Here is a 15,396-nt window from a genome sequence, read left to right as displayed (position 1 = left end):
ACGCAGCTGCACCTGCGCACCGAGCTGCAGCTGCAGGCGTCCTACTTCAACGGCGACCTGGGCGCGTGGGAGCCGCTCGTCGAGCCCGTCGTCGAGGCCGAGAACGTGTTCCGGCCGTGGGAGCTGCAGGTGCGGCTGTTCCGCGCCAAGGCCTTCCCGATCAGCAGCCGCCTGGACTCGGTGACCGAGGGGGAGGGGGAGGGCGACGGCCCGCGCAGGGCCAGCAGCCGCAAGCGCAGCAACGCCAGCCAGCACTCGCAGACCTCCGGCGAGGAGACCGAGCCGGAGCACAGCATGACCTTCATCAGGAGGCCGCGCTCCGACTGCGGCCAGGAGGGCCAGATCAAGGGTACGGGCCAAAACCTTTTTTTTTTAAGAAACGAATCGGAAATAAGCAGATACGCGATGACGGACCTGTGTGCTTGCAGAAACTATGAGCATGGCGAGCCACCCCGACGACTCGGACTCGGAAGACGAGGACGGCGTCATGGAGAAGCTGGCAGGGGCCATCGGCTACCTCTTCTCAGGGTAAGAAGCTTGCCTCAAAGCCGTCGACGAAAGGCAACGACGGAATGAGTATAAAATGTGCGGTGCAACCTCCAGGGACAGCAGCGAGGGCGAGGCGAGCGAGTCGGACGAGTCCAGCATCGCGGAGCCCTCCGGCGCCACGGAGGAGGCCTCCGAGATGGAGACGCCCAGCGCGGGCGGCAGCACCGTCATCGGCAACCAGGAGAGGGCTGTGTTCCTCACCAAGCACAGTGAGTGGGCCTTTACCGCACGTCAGAAAGATAACCGCCTTGGAGATTACTGCCTTCAAGACAACTGCCCTCAAGACAACTGCCCTTGCAACTGCCTTAAATATTGCTCGGTTTTGCAGGTGACTCTGTGGACTCGGGCCTGGAGGCCGAGCCGGTCGAGCGGCACTCCAACTACCTGCTGGTGCAGGCCAAGGACCACCTGGAGCTGACCGTCACCCCGGCGGCGCTGCGGGTGCTGGACCGGCTGCGTGCCTCCTTCAACGTGGACCCCGTCAACAACAACCTGGGCTCGCCCTACCCGCCGCTCAGCCTCAACAACAACCTGGGGCTCGGCAGCACGGCCGTGCTCACCACCAAAGCTGAGGTACGCAGCGCGGCAGCGCGCCGACGGCACGGCGCCGACATGCAGGCGGGACTGTTCTAAAGGCCACCTTTCCGTCAACAGAAGGGCCCGGACGGCGCCGACAAGGTGCTGGCCAAGGCCCCCGACGATGAGTCCGACTCCCTCCCCGGCAGCCCCCACGCGTCGCCGCACCACCACAAGTACCTGGACTACGACATCAACCTGTACTCGGGTGACGGCGCCGAGGCCGACGTGTTCTACTGCGACGCGTCCCACCAGGACCAGGACCTGTTCTCCCCCGTCATGAAATTTCCGCCCGACACCATCAGCGACCTCTACAAGAAGATCACCGACCTTCGCCTCACCGTCAGTGTGGAAGGTCCGTGGGGGAGGGGGGGGGGCACTGCGAAGCCAGAGCTCGGTCCTTTACTTATCAGTATGTTTGTGCAGGGCTCGACCCCATCCAAGTGCTGTGCCCGCGACGGAGCTGCAGCAAGCTCCACGCGCTGCTGCCCGCGCGCAACAACATCCGCTGTTGCAACTTCAGTGCCAGAGCCTGATTTTCCTTTACCACTTGATCAGAATTCTGCAAGAAAGGCAGAACAAATGTGTAAACAATTAGACATCTAAAATAAGACTGAAAAAAATACACCATCCATTACCATTTTGAGAAGCACATTGTTGTTTTCCAGATCTGCCAACGCCTCTGAAATCTTTTGATCTTCCTTTAAAGCTTGTTCAGTCTCAGATCTGCCAACGCCTCTGAAATCTTTTGATCTTCCTTTAAAGCTTGTTCAGTCATAAGTTTCTCAGTTAGATGAGCAATTTTCTCATTTAATTCATTCTGCAGAGCCTCTTTCTGATTAAGTTCCTGTTGCAACTTCAGTGCCAGAGCCTCATTTTCCTTTGGCAATTGATCAGAATTCTACAAGAAAGGGAAATGTGTAAACAATTAGACCTCTAAAATAAGAATGAGAAAAAAAACCACAATCCATTACCATTTAGAGAAGCACATTGTTGTTTTCAAGTTCTGCCAACGCCTCTAGACGATCTTTCTGTCAAACACAAAAGGCAGAAAATATAATGAATTTGGGACAAAAATGTAATCTTCTAAAAACAGAACGAGATTTTATCACCTCTCCTTGCAGCACCCCAAGATCTTTAATGCGTTGATCCAAAATCACTTTCCTACTATTATGGATGTCAATGAGTAAGGCTTGCTTTTCCAGTTCAATTTTATGGATCTGAGAGGATAAAAGAGTGTTTGATTTTGACAATTAATCATTTCTTTTTCTAATACACTCAACACAGAACCAATCATCCATATCCTCCGCTACAAGAACAAACAATGTGAACAGCAATTGTTGTATAAGAAGGCATTATCACAAAAAGAGATTTTCAAGAAATTTGGAAAGGAAAAAATTGTGTGCAACTAACCTTCCTGTTTTGAAATGCCAGCACAAGAGCCGTACAACCATAAATCACATGAATCACATTGAATCATAAATCTAAGGACAAGAAATTGTAACATATTACAAAAGAAAGAGCTTGTTTTGGCGTATTGCAACTGATTTAAACATACCCATCATCAGGCGTAGTGCTTTCCTTGGATTTATTCTTTGATCCGGCCATGGCTCATAACCACATTAAATAACACAATGGAAGAGAACAGAAATAAACCGTACAACCTTAGAAAATACAGGCTTTCGGCCAAGAAACAGGTACGCGCTTACAAAATTGAGCGGGAGCGTGGGCGTGCATCACAGCGCACTCTGAAGGGCGTTGCCAGGACTTTGCGTAGTCTCGCACAGGGGGTCCCATCGGGCCCAATCTGGTCTGGCGTCGAGAAGGTGGTCGCAAATGGAAGACACGCGGGGGAGAGAGGAGTAGAACTATGAGAAATTTATGGGTCATAGCAGACGCTATACTCATGAGCGATTCTCACGTTTGGGGGTAGTTTCGTTTCTTCTGACTCCTGTGCCCAAACGAGCGCAGATATCGACATGGGGTTTGTTTCTGATGTTAGGGAGGGCCATTACCCACTAAACGCACACATTTCGAAAAGTTCACGTACGTTGGATTGGTCTCCCTAGCGTTAGGAATACCCTAAATGTAACTTCCGTGACTGTCCCAAGAGAACACACTCGCACTTTCAGCCCCCAGTGTGGCGGAGTGGTTCGAAAATGCTGCCAACTGTCGATGGAAATTCGAAGCCTGGCATGTCTCGAGCTAATTTTAACCAAAAACAATACGCCAGACTTCTTTCAAAGGTACTTATGCTGCGACGAAAAATGTCCACCGTATATTCAATTTTACTAAACAAATTTTGAAAAGGCAGCTCTGGACCTCTCCCCACGCCAAACTTTTAACTTTCCATGACATTAGTCATTAAAGTGGAGTCCCTGGGATATAATTGCTTGGGTCGCGGAAATCTAAGATGCTCAACACGGTCTCAAAGCGGGCTAGAGCATTATAAAATGGCGTGTATCAACAATTACCTGTCCGTGGCACCCTTTACCCAATGTTGCAGCAGCACTACGTGAAAAAAATTTCCGCTTAAATGTCGGTCTTAGAGTATCATTTGACCCTGGAACGACTAATAAGCCACAGCCAGCCCGAGACAGCCGTTTAAGCCGATTTTCACACTTTGTAACTTCCGTGATAACGTTATTTCCGTGATCAAAACACCCACTTAACCGTATGGGAATACATTAGGGCTAATGTTTTTAGGAAGGTAGTACAAGGTCTTTACTAAAAATATCATTGCCATTACTCTAGCATCACTAAGGACACCAATAATGAGAAAAACTAAATTGGATATTTCTCACTTTCGGCAAATCAGAGACGTCAAAACTACCCCGAAACGTGAGAATCGTTCTCATAGCGTTTGAATTCTCAGTGAACACAAATAACATTTGATAGACACAAAATGGAAAATAAGTAGGCTGTCTTATTACACATAAAATGATTCAGAAATAACTCTTATTTTTAAATTTTTGGCTGAGCGACAACGAAGCTCTTGCCGTGTTTGGGCGCGCTGAAAAGTAACTGGTCGTGCGTCTGTCTGTCTGTGACTTTGTACTCACCAACGATTCTCAGCAACTACAGTGGCTATAGTTCCTACATTTCGTAATAAATTTCGCCTTAATTCCCCCTAACACGAGTTTGTTTCAAATCGTGGTTTAGTATTGTTTGAAATATTCAAAACATATTTTTGAATCAGGTCATTAGCATGGTTAGGTTGGCAGCGTTCACCAATTTCTCATACCTGCGGCCGCGGCTCTCATAGACGAGACATAAGCAAATACACTCTCAGACTCGTATTGACTTTTTATCTTTTGCCATAAAGGTTTTTGTGCAAACGTAATATGTACTATTTTCTCTTTAAAAGCCAATTGGCTATTCACTATTTTGTTCGTTGTATAATGTTTATAGTCCATTAAACCGGACTTACAAGGGAACCTATTCAGGGGGTACACTCAGATTTCGACCAAACTTTTTTTTTTCGAAAGAATGACATATAAGATTAAGAATGCACCCCAAAGTTGGTGCCAAGATACATGTCCACACCCCTCCTGACTTTTTTAAACCGAAAAAAGGGGTAAAATGGCCCATGTTTTTACATGCAACGAGCAGATTTTCGGTCGTAAATTGGGCAGTCGCACTAAATTTGTGCAAAATATGATAATATATGAAACAGACCAAAATTTTCTCTCATTTTCGTCACAAGGGGACCAAACATTGAAGGAAATGACAAAAAACTCGACTTCAAATTTTCCGATTCGATGTCCGAAAATGACCCATACACTGCAAAAAAGCTTATTTTACCCCTTTTTTAGGTTTTAGAAAATTGGTAAAGGGTGTAGATATATATCTTGGCACCAACTTTGAGGTGCATTCTTAATCTTATATGTAATTCTTACGAAAAAAAAAGTTCGGTCGAAATCTGAGTGTACCCCCTGAATAGGTTCCCTTGTTAATGTCATTTGCAATGTACTTTTCAATTTCTATATGCTCTATTGACAATTATATCCCTAAAACGATCAAAATTGTGCTTAGTTAAGAAGGAAATAGTTCATTTTACGTTTGCTCAAAAACCGCTATAAGCAAGAGAGAAAAAAGTCCATATAGGTCTGAGCGTGTAAGCAAATAAAATAAAGAGCAGAAGGATTTGGAAACGAGATAGGCCTTTGTTTTTCAACATTCTAGAATGATTAAAAACCTTTTGGAGTATCAACGCTGCGAAATATGGAGAATGTAAGTGATAATGATTTACGTCCTTCGTTCCCCTCTGCCCCCTCCCCCGTCAGGGAATCATCTTCAGTTCAGTGCACTTTGAGCATTGCAAACAAGGATGTTTTTATTTTGTCCTTTTGTATTGTGTGTATCTATTTATTTCATTTTCTCAAGTGTCATCCTCTTGTTTTAAATATTCACAGTAGAAGGAGATCAGGAAAATGCATAAATAACTTGTGTTGAAATTAGCAGGCATTACTTGGTTTTTTCTAGTGCACGCCTGGCAGGCACAAACTCTAAAACGCCTCCATTTCAAATCAACAATAAGATGGTAGAGAGTTTTCTTTCTATTGGTTCAGGTCATGCGGGAATGGAACGCCTGTGTATTGTGATGAGTATGAATGTAATGAGTACACTGTCATTCATCTTGCGATACTTCTACTACAAATTTTTGCGATAAAAACGAGCCCAGAATTTTTGCGATAAAAGAGCGTTTTGTAGTAACTTTTATCACAATTTTTCCTGCGATAACTTTTTATTGCATTTTTATTACGTCTACAATACAAATTGAGGGCCCCGCCGCTGCAAGCGCGGATTCAGAGGAAGGGGGAAAGAAGGACGGGCATAAGGACGCTTGACCCCCGGACCCCTTGAAAGTTGCCTTCAAGGTAGGAAAAAAGCGACGCTTGGCCACTGTAAGTAGGCTAAAAGTGCCACTTCGCCCCCACCGCGAGGCATGCGGGATCCGCCATTGCTGCCTGGCGGTTCAGGCCAGTCCGTGTGCCTCCCGGAGCAGGTCGGCGGCGCGCTCCGCCACCATGATGGTGGGCGCGTTGGTGTTGCCGCTGGTGAGGGTCGGGAACACGGACGCGTCGGCCAGCCGCAGTCCGCGCACGCCCTTGACGCGCAGCCTGGCGTCCACGACGGCCTCGTCGTCGTCGTCGCGGCCCATGCGGCACGTGCTCACCCAGTGCCAGATGGTGGCCGTGGTGGAGCGCGCGATGCAGCGCAGGTGCTCGTCCGAGCCGAACTCGAGTGCTCTGGAATGGCCAATGGGATGAAGTTGAAAAGCTTACAGAGTAAAGTACTGCCACTGGCAGAGGGAATTTGACCACCCCGGACCACGGACCAAGGCATCTGCTGGAGACGGCCGGGGTGGTCGGATTCCTTTGCAAGTGGTTACATGTAACCCGCAGACTGCGAACCGGCCTTCATAAGCCTTCATACGAAAAACGAGGTGTACCAATACACGGTAAAAACGGTACCTGGTTTTCCCAGGAAGCCTATGGTAGAGACATAGGCGATTTCCAGGGAGTTCCTGGGAAAACCAGGTTCCGTTTTGACCGTGTAGGTTAAAACCAGTAAACCGTTCAAAGAGTTTCGAGAACTGGTCAAGGTGATGGCCTAGGCCTTCGTAAAGTATCCAAAAATCTTTTGGGCTGAAACGTCCCCTGTAACTTTACTTCCCTAGCGTGTGCGAGGTGCTAAGAAGAAGCGCCAGCATGTGCCCGACCCTCTCTTAACAGTCGCTGTTTTCTGCTGATAAAACAACTGAACGTTAAGATTTTTAATATCGAACTAATGTTTTTGCATAGCACTTTTGAGCATCTCCCGCAACTTCCCATCTTGACTTGCCAAAAACCACAAAGCATTTTTTCCGAAACATCAATTCACTAGTACTTGGCTTTGTGAACATTTCCCGAGGAACATAGTACTTATGCTGCCAAGGACGAAACGTATAACTTTCGAATGAACAGGTACTCGTTGTGCGGAAGCTTGCCCAGATTTTCTGAAAGGCCGACTTTGTCAATTACCTGCACTTGGGCGCATATTTGGTCGAACGGTCCAGTCGAAGACCCAGCTTCTGTAGCGGAGCCTCCATGCGCAGTCCCAGTTTGAACGAGTCCACGAGTACGGCTATGTCCCGGTCGCCCTCGTCCGTGAAGTAGCCCAGCCGCACCACAGGGGGGCCGCTGGGGTTGGTGGCGTTGAGGCGCACGCTGCCCCTGCTGCGGGGGTGTAGCAGGACGGGCATGTAGACGACGCGGTTGAAGCGCCACGGGTCGTTTGCCAAGCAGCTGAGGGCACGGATCAAGGCGAGTTGGCACAAGGTACTTGAAACACTTTCAGTGTACACTTCAAATTTCCCATCGAGAAATGCATCAGTCATTATACTGAGCTAATACTCAGTAATTTGCGACACAAATCTATCACAATACAGAGAAATTTATTCGTAGTACAAGGTAGGTTTACGCCAGACCGCGTCTTGTCGTAACAGGCTTCGCGATGTCTCGCGGCCTGTTCCTCCAATCCGCGCCTGGCGTACCTACCTTGGCCTGCGGCGCTAGCCTGCCTTCGGCAGGCAATGCTTGCCCATCATCAGTTACTTCTGATTTGTTGCATGCTGGGGGGCCCCGCCCCCAGACCCCCCTTTACTCTTTATAGACTTGCTTCATCTACAAATTACACGACCTTCACCCTTGTAACTTTTCAACTTGTCAGGTTGGGGGCTCCGCCCCCCAGACCCCCCTTTTATCAAGACAGGAGGAGTCTACCACCTGAAAACTCGATTTTTCGCAATTTTTTAGGTGTTTTTCGGCTATAAAAACTGAGCCAGTTGAGTTAGGAAAGTGAAATTTCGCGTGTGCCGAGCCAAGAACATACCTAATGAGCCTGCAAAATCTCAGCCAGATCGGCCGAGCCGTTCAGGAGGAGTAGTGTACACACACAGACAGACAGACAGACAGAAAAAGTTTTTCAACCCCACTGGAGTAACAGGCTTCGCTATCGCTCAGCCAATGAAGAAATTGGTCGTAAGTTAATGAGAACCTTTCACGGTGGGTTACTACCTTCGCTCGCTGCACAATCATAACACTAAGCTTTTTTATTACGAAGAAAAAGCTCAGTACGATATTGGGAGTGTAATCAACAGATTCACCGAAAATTCAGAAGGGTGGGGCAGTTCGTAACAGAATTTGGAGTTTTCACCCACAAATAGCCAGCCATTTTTGCAGACCAACATACTCACTTCAAATGAAAAGGTGTTATTTCAGTTCCTGTTTCGGGTCCGACTAAGAAACGCCCGAGGGCAGTGCAGAAAATCTTTGTAGTACTGCCAAAATTGGGTATTAAACTTTGTACAATCCAAAGGGACTTGTTCATTGTTAATTGCTAAGTTTTTGCGATGCGTTTGGGAATCGACGTTTGGAAGGATAGGCTTTCGGTACGGCCACTCGTCCGAATACACAATTGAATCTCCGAAAAAGATACTCAAGTATCGCCTTGCCTTCAGATTTGTAACTATCATCGAAATAGAATGTCACTGGGCCCCCGTTCCGTCAATGTGGCCGTTTGTTACGAATGCGAACTATGCTACCACCGTTCCCTTTTGAGCTACACCCGCGCGAAGCGCCGTACGGGTAGAGAGTCCTAGTCCTCACCGTGTCCCGTTGCTATCCTCGTCGACGCCCATGAAGACGACCTGCACGTCGGGCTGTTTGGCGGGCTTCCCTGTGCCTTCCGGTGGCGGCGGGTCCAGCCCCGTCCGGAGGAAGGCCCCGATCTGCACCAAGCTGGTCTCGGAGAGCGGTCCCTGCCGCAGCGCAGCGTACTGCAAGAGGTCCCTGCGCCGCAGCTTCCAGTCCACCTCGCAGAGCGGAGGGGCGCACTCGAACTCGAGGCCGGGCACGCGGGGGTGGTCCTGGAGCCCCTCGCCGACCGGCAGGTCCACGAGGACCGGGATGTTGGCAGCCTGGAACCGACGCGCTCACGATACGGTACCTGGTTTTCCCAGAGAGCTTATGGTAAAGACCTAGGCAATTTTCAGGAGGTTCGTGGGAAAACCAGGTACCGTTTTCATAGAGTTGGCACTCAACACGCTCTCAGCACGTAACTGACTTCTTTTCGTTCTTTTTGTCGAAGTACGTATTCGTATAAGCCAGGATAATACTTAGTATTTTGTAAGTAAGTATGATTTCCTTTGTAAAATTTTTCCGAAAAACGAATTTTTAGTACAATGTTCAATAAGTCGTAGGTTGTTATTCAAGGAACGACATGTCGACGCATTCCAAATAGAATAATCCTAATTCTCAGAGCAGATCCAAGACAATCCTACCTAACTGCAGAGGTGCCTAACCGTGTCCATCCATGAACTATCTTCACTGCAAATCAGTGAATCTCGATATCTTTGATATACACCATGTCCTCGTATTTATATAAGGACGAAACTTTGTGACAAGTCGGTCGGAGAGTAATTTTATGGAGTACGTTGCCGTCACGGACTTTCAGAAAAGGTCTCTTTTCACGTGATGTATAGTTTGGATAGTTTTGCATTGACACTAACAGTTAGGATTCTCTTGGATATGCTCTTATAGTTAGGATTGTCTTGGATCTTTTCTCGCAGTTAGGATTATTCTACTAGGACGCGTAGATGTACGTATTAGGGCTGCATACAAATTACTTGCACAAGTACTGACAAAATGAGCACTCATAATTCCTAGCACGTGTTGGTTCTTTCTTTAAATGGTGCATAAATCTTGCCAGGCAAGGTGATGAGGGTCGCTAAGAGGGTGGTTATCGATTACTCACTTTCAGTTCGTCTGCCGGCCCGATGCCGGACAACATCAGCAGGTGAGGTGTGCCGATGGCTCCGGCCGTCAAGATGACCTCCCTGTTGGCTCTCGCGAAACGGACCTGGTGTGCGACAGTGTATCAGTTTATCATAGAGTCAAAACAGAGCACGCATCAATCGAAAAAACTACTTATGTACTTTTATTGTCCATAGCTATGGCCGTTTTTGTGCATACGGAAGTTTTGTACAAGTTTTCACAATTAGGGACAATATTTCTATATAGTACGCAAGTATTTTAAAAATTGTACCTAAGTTATGAACAAATTTGTTCCTAACTTCAGTATGCACAAAAACGGCCATAGTTATGGACATGAAGTCCATAAGCATTAGTGTGTGCTGTGCGGCTCTACTTGGTGCCCACGATCGAACATTAAAACAAAGCACGTCAGTTCGGCTTCGTGTGAGGAAGCGGCGGGTGAATGATTGCATTTTCGCCGAGGGGCAAGAGACTGATTTCGTGACAGCTGGATTACGGATTATACCTAGAATGCCAGTGGTTGAAACCAGTTGGCTCCGGTTACGATCAAATTATTTTTCAGGATTACCCTGGTTCGCACTTAACAGTGTGAGTTTGTCTCACACATTTGCGGTGTTCCTGCCACTGGCAAAAAGGTACGGAAAATTCTGTAAATTTTTTTGCCAGGATTCTCCGTAGCCCTCTTATCAATATTCTCCGCAGGCTCTTACAGCTTTCTCCGTAGGACCGCACAGTCCTCTCCGTACACTGTGCGAAAAAAACAGTGAATCCCGTTATTTTTTTTGCCGGGATTCACTGAAATTCAAAGGGTGAGACATCTCACCAAGTTTCGGCGATACAAAATGTATCACCGAAAAAAAGGTCGTACACGAATGTATCACCGAAAAAATGGTCGTACACGCATGCATCACCGAAAAAAGGGTCGTACAAAATAGTATCACCGAAAAAACGGTGAGACATCAGCGAGATTGGACCTTGTTTTCCTGGGGAAGTATCAACCTTTTTTCGGTGACACATTAGTGTACGACCTTTTTTTCGGTGATACATGCGTGTACGACCTGTTTTTCGGTGATACATGCGTGTACGACTATTTTTTCGGTGATACATGTTAGTATCACCATTTTTTCGGTGAGACAGTTATGTCTCATTCCTCAGAGAGTGAGATGTATCACTATTTGATTTTCAGTGTTTACTGTAGTTCAGAACACAGGATTTACTGTGCCTGGCCACAGTATTTACTGTACCTGGTACAGGATATTCCGTACTCCCCTCCCGTACAAACTAGAGTAGATCTCGTTAAAAAGTACAGTAAATCCTGTACTCTGAACTACAGTGACAGCTGTACTACAGGATTTATTGTGAATTTTTTCCCACAGTGTAGGACCGACCTGGAAGACTGCACAGTCCTACGGAGAATACTGACAAGGGGGCTACGGAGAATTACCACAAGCTGTTTACAGAATTTTCCGTAGCTTTGGCACAGTGTGGGAAAACTAGGAACCGTTTGTGGCGCCCGTTCCTCACTTTGCCCGCGGCGTCCCGGTACTCCACCCCCGCAGCCCTCCGCTCCGGCCCTTCCAGCACGACCCTGGTGGCGGTGGCGTAGGTGAGGACTTTCAGGTTGGGGCGACCCAGGGCGGGCTGGAGGTAGCCTCGGTACGCGCTCCACCGTTCGCCGCCCGAGGTGGTGGTCTGGATCAAGGAGTAGCCCAACTGCCCCTCCGCGTTGATATCCAACCGGAACGGCTCACCTAGGGATGGAAATGCCGGGATATAGTTTCCGATTAAATTGGATAAAAGCAACAGGGTTTTTCTGTGTTTGACGGAAGGGCGGACCCCAGCTTGTCCTTATTTTCAGACAGTCTCCCGGCAAGTTCCCGGAAAATTGTAATCTTTAGGCTCACCGGCGGCTTCCATGGCCTCGGCCAGCAGCGGGATGACCGGGTGTCGGTACGGCTGCCAGGACACGCGCAGGTGGCCGCTGGTTGAGTGGTACTCTAAAAAGCAAATTGTGGAACTGTAAAAACAAATTGTGGCCCTCACAAAAAAGGAAGAGTATTCAATAAACAAATTGTGGTATTTAACGAAGCACATCGTGGTTGTCGTAGGAACTGTGCGCACCAAAGAAACAATGTTGTGTATTCTAATAAACGGTTTACAGCACAGGAGATTTCCTTAAAACAAATTCAAAGTTGTAGATGCATATAAAAGAAAGGTTTCTTTTTGGCGTGGTTACAGTTACGGAATAACACGTTTTTAACATTCCAAAAGCAAAAGTGTTATTTGATTATCAGGAAGTTATGGCACCTAACGCTAACGTGCACGGTTGGAACCGTTTTAAATATTTTTTCTGGACCGCAAACAAGCAGCGTAACTATCTTGCGACCTGAACAACTCACTTGTATCTGCGGCGATGCTCGCGTCCATGTTTTTCTCGGCTCTCTTGAAGTACGGCAGCACGTTCTCGTAGTTCCAGCTTGGGTCCCCTACCATGGTGGCCCAATCGTCATAGTCCACTGAGCTTCCACGCACGTACATGACGGCGTTGATGGTGCTGCCGCCACCGAGCACCTGCGGCACTGTGAGCTGACAGCCCGTCCCGTTGCAGTTCGCGGCTTCCGGCACTCCCTGGAACGAGGTGCCAACCCGCATGCGACCATTATTCATTGCACAAAAAGCACTACTGGTAGCGTCGAAACGGCAGGTTAAGTGTTTCGTGTTGTTTGCCCACAGACCAGGCTGCAGCAAATTTGGGTGCTATGTTGAAACATTGCATTGAAACAGAATCGCGGACTATTATGTAGTCTTGGGTCAGGGGCGTGCAAAAGTGCGGGGAAGAAAGGGAGGGGGGAGGGGGATACTGTCCCACTTCGAAGTGCTTCTCAGGCCACGCGGCTGGTTCCTTTTCCTTCGATACTGTGATATGGTTTCAGTATCAGTTATGCAAGCTCCAGAAAAGGATTTCAACTGACAGGAGTATTGGTATTTTAAAGTATTTTATCTTGAAGTGAATCGGAGTTACCAACACGTCAAGGAACAGCGTTTTCTTACCGTGATGTACTCCGCGATGTTCGCTCTGATGTTGGCGGTCATGAAGGCGGGCACTCTGGAAGCGAAGGGCTCCGTGCCACCGCGCTCCAGCAGCAGCACCTTGACGTCGGGGTTCTGGGACAGACGCTCCGCCAGGACGCAGCCCGAGGAGCCGCCGCCGACCAACACGAAGTCGTACTCCTCGTCGCCCGTGACTGTGAGCTGCTCGGCTTGTCGCTGCCTGGGGTTGTTCGATATATCGAGGTTGATATAACGATACATCGAGGTCAATATCATGATATAGTATATAGGTCGATATCACGATATCTCGAGGTTGATATCACGGTATATCGAGGTCAACAAGATGTATCAAGGTCGACATCACGATGTATCGAGGTTGATATCACACTCTCAGCACGTTACTGACTTGTTTCTCATTAATTACGTATTCGTTTAAGTTACAATTATACTTGGCATTTTCTGAGAAGGTTTGACTAATTTCGTTTGTAAAATTATGTACAAAACCATAATGTCAGTATTTAGTCAGTATATAGTGTTTGACATTTCTTAAGTAGTTCCTTGAAAAAGATAAAACACGTATTATGGTTGCACAAATTACATGCATAAGTGAGCAAAAAGTCAGTAACGTGCTGAGAGTGCATGATATATCGAGGTCTAACGGTATGTCAATAAAGCCGATATCAAGATACCAATATCGCGATGCCTGTATCGAGGTTGATCTTACGATGTATAGAGGCCAACACTACTGTGTGGAGGTCCACCACCATATATCGAGATCGGTATCGCGATATATCGAATAATCCAATACCAAAACAATATCACGACATATCGAAGTCAATATCACCCTAAGCGGCAGCCTGAGGGGAGGAGGGGGCACAAAGTAGCACTTGCTGCCTACTTGCAGGGACAAAATGTTGCCGTTTTCTACCTCGCAGGCGGTTATCAAGGGGTCAAAGGGTCTATTGTCGTTGACCTCGTTCAATATACGGTTGATTGGACGTCGCAGAGCCCTACCGCTGCCGGAACTCCTTCTCCAGGCGCTGGTTCGTCACGTTCACCAGCAGCGTGAGGAACGTCACCAGGGGCGTGCCCACGCATGCCGCCGGGTACGGCACCGCGGGGTGGGTGACGGAACCGGTGAGCTGCATCGTCTGTGGGGCCGACCGATCAAATTACATTCAGTTCGGCTCAACGACGGTCACATAGTGTGCTGTGCCTTAAATATCTCGCTTTAGTCTCTAGTAAAACTAACCCGAGACCAGCAGCAAGTCACGCTTGAATTGGTGGCATTTCACGGTTCAAACTCTAATCTTGTTGTTTCCTAGGATGTCAAATGAAGGCGAATTTTCCAATGTGCGTTCATTTGGCATCGATTGGAGAGACAACGGACATAACCTTTTCTAAAGGCACGACTGGTTTCCTCTGATCGTTTCCTCGTCAGGTCGGAGTGGAGTGCAAGTGGATTTGATATGTCTCCAAGCTGCCTCAAACCATCAAACTTTGAGAAATTCACTCGCATGCGAGGTGCAGTGCATTTACTCGGAAACGAACAGATAGAAAAATATACTTCGCCACGGAACGATCTTTTAAATGAGAAACAGTAATAAGTGGGTGGTCCACCATTGAAATATGCCTTTCGCCGGTAAGTGCCTGAATGAAATATTATGGTGCCGTCAATTTCTTCTTCTGTGAGATAATACTACAATCCGGAACAAGTCCAACCATAGACCAAAAGTTGAAATTTCTAAGTTCAATTTTGTTGTGGTTTCTTGGGGCAAAAAGGCTGAGTAAAGTTGTTAAAATATTTCGTAGCAAAGATGAACCCAATCATGAAGTATGAGAGAGTCCGTGTAAGAAAACAGTGAAAACGAGGATGGAAAGTCTCAAACACCTACCTGCTGAGAAGACGCTGACAACAGCTGATCGCTGTGACTTTCAGCACAGCCCACAGATCTTCCGTCGAGAAGGCGCTGCGCGAAAGTGGCGCGCCATAGCGTGGATCGCGGCTCAAATAGCACGCCATGGCTTACCAAAGATTGCGCTGAGGTAACGCCGATTCTCGCTTATCTTGTTACCGTGCCCATCGCGGTGTAGAGTGACTCGGTGGCGGCACGGGTCCGCCTGGGCTGGTCCCAGAAAGGGGGACGGATTAGGGCACCCGCCTGCCAGCAAGGCCAACAACATACGAAGCTCGGGACGCATGGTGGATTTAGGCAGGCGTCAGCACTTCGGCTCACCCGCGTCGAAAACTGGCCCGAGAACCTGTCCCCGCTGCTTTCCTCCCGCATCGACTAGTCTTAAAACATTTATTTTAGGGGAAACGTGAGTTGTGCCGGATAGCCCACCAATCTTCAAAGGCGTTTTCATGGAAAATCAATTTCAGAGTTTTGACCATAAACGA

General features: G+C 47.8%; 2 protein-coding genes across 2 annotated transcripts; one reads left to right on the top strand and one right to left on the bottom strand.

Annotated features, from left to right (window-relative positions):
- Window positions 1-229: 229 nt before the first annotated feature.
- LOC117645896 lies at window positions 230-1,777 on the top strand. Its single transcript, XM_034386443.1, has 6 exons — window positions 230-349; window positions 429-528; window positions 604-758; window positions 878-1,122; window positions 1,204-1,480; window positions 1,552-1,777. The coding sequence occupies exons 1-6, from the start codon at window positions 295-297 to the stop codon at window positions 1,659-1,661; spliced, it is 942 nt and encodes a 313-aa protein (XP_034242334.1). The 5' UTR covers window positions 230-294; the 3' UTR covers window positions 1,662-1,777.
- Window positions 1,778-5,853: 4,076 nt separating this feature from the next.
- Window positions 5,854-15,048, bottom strand: LOC117646112 (glucose dehydrogenase [FAD, quinone]-like). The gene is made up of 10 exons (XM_034386826.1): window positions 14,891-15,048; window positions 14,010-14,146; window positions 12,996-13,215; window positions 12,344-12,572; window positions 11,849-11,941; window positions 11,469-11,695; window positions 9,925-10,029; window positions 8,778-9,088; window positions 7,152-7,415; window positions 5,854-6,377 (listed from the first exon to the last, which is right to left on the bottom strand). Exons 2-10 carry the CDS (start codon window positions 14,141-14,143, stop codon window positions 6,104-6,106), a joined length of 1,857 nt encoding a protein of 618 aa, XP_034242717.1. The 5' UTR covers window positions 14,144-14,146; window positions 14,891-15,048; the 3' UTR covers window positions 5,854-6,103.
- Window positions 15,049-15,396: the final 348 nt, after the last annotated feature.

The sequence above is a fragment of the Thrips palmi genome, unplaced genomic scaffold, assembly GCF_012932325.1.
Source record: "Thrips palmi isolate BJ-2018 unplaced genomic scaffold, TpBJ-2018v1 HiC_scaffold_19, whole genome shotgun sequence".
NCBI lineage: Eukaryota > Metazoa > Arthropoda > Insecta > Thysanoptera > Thripidae > Thrips > Thrips palmi.
This window is presented reverse-complemented; position numbering and strand designations above follow the sequence as displayed.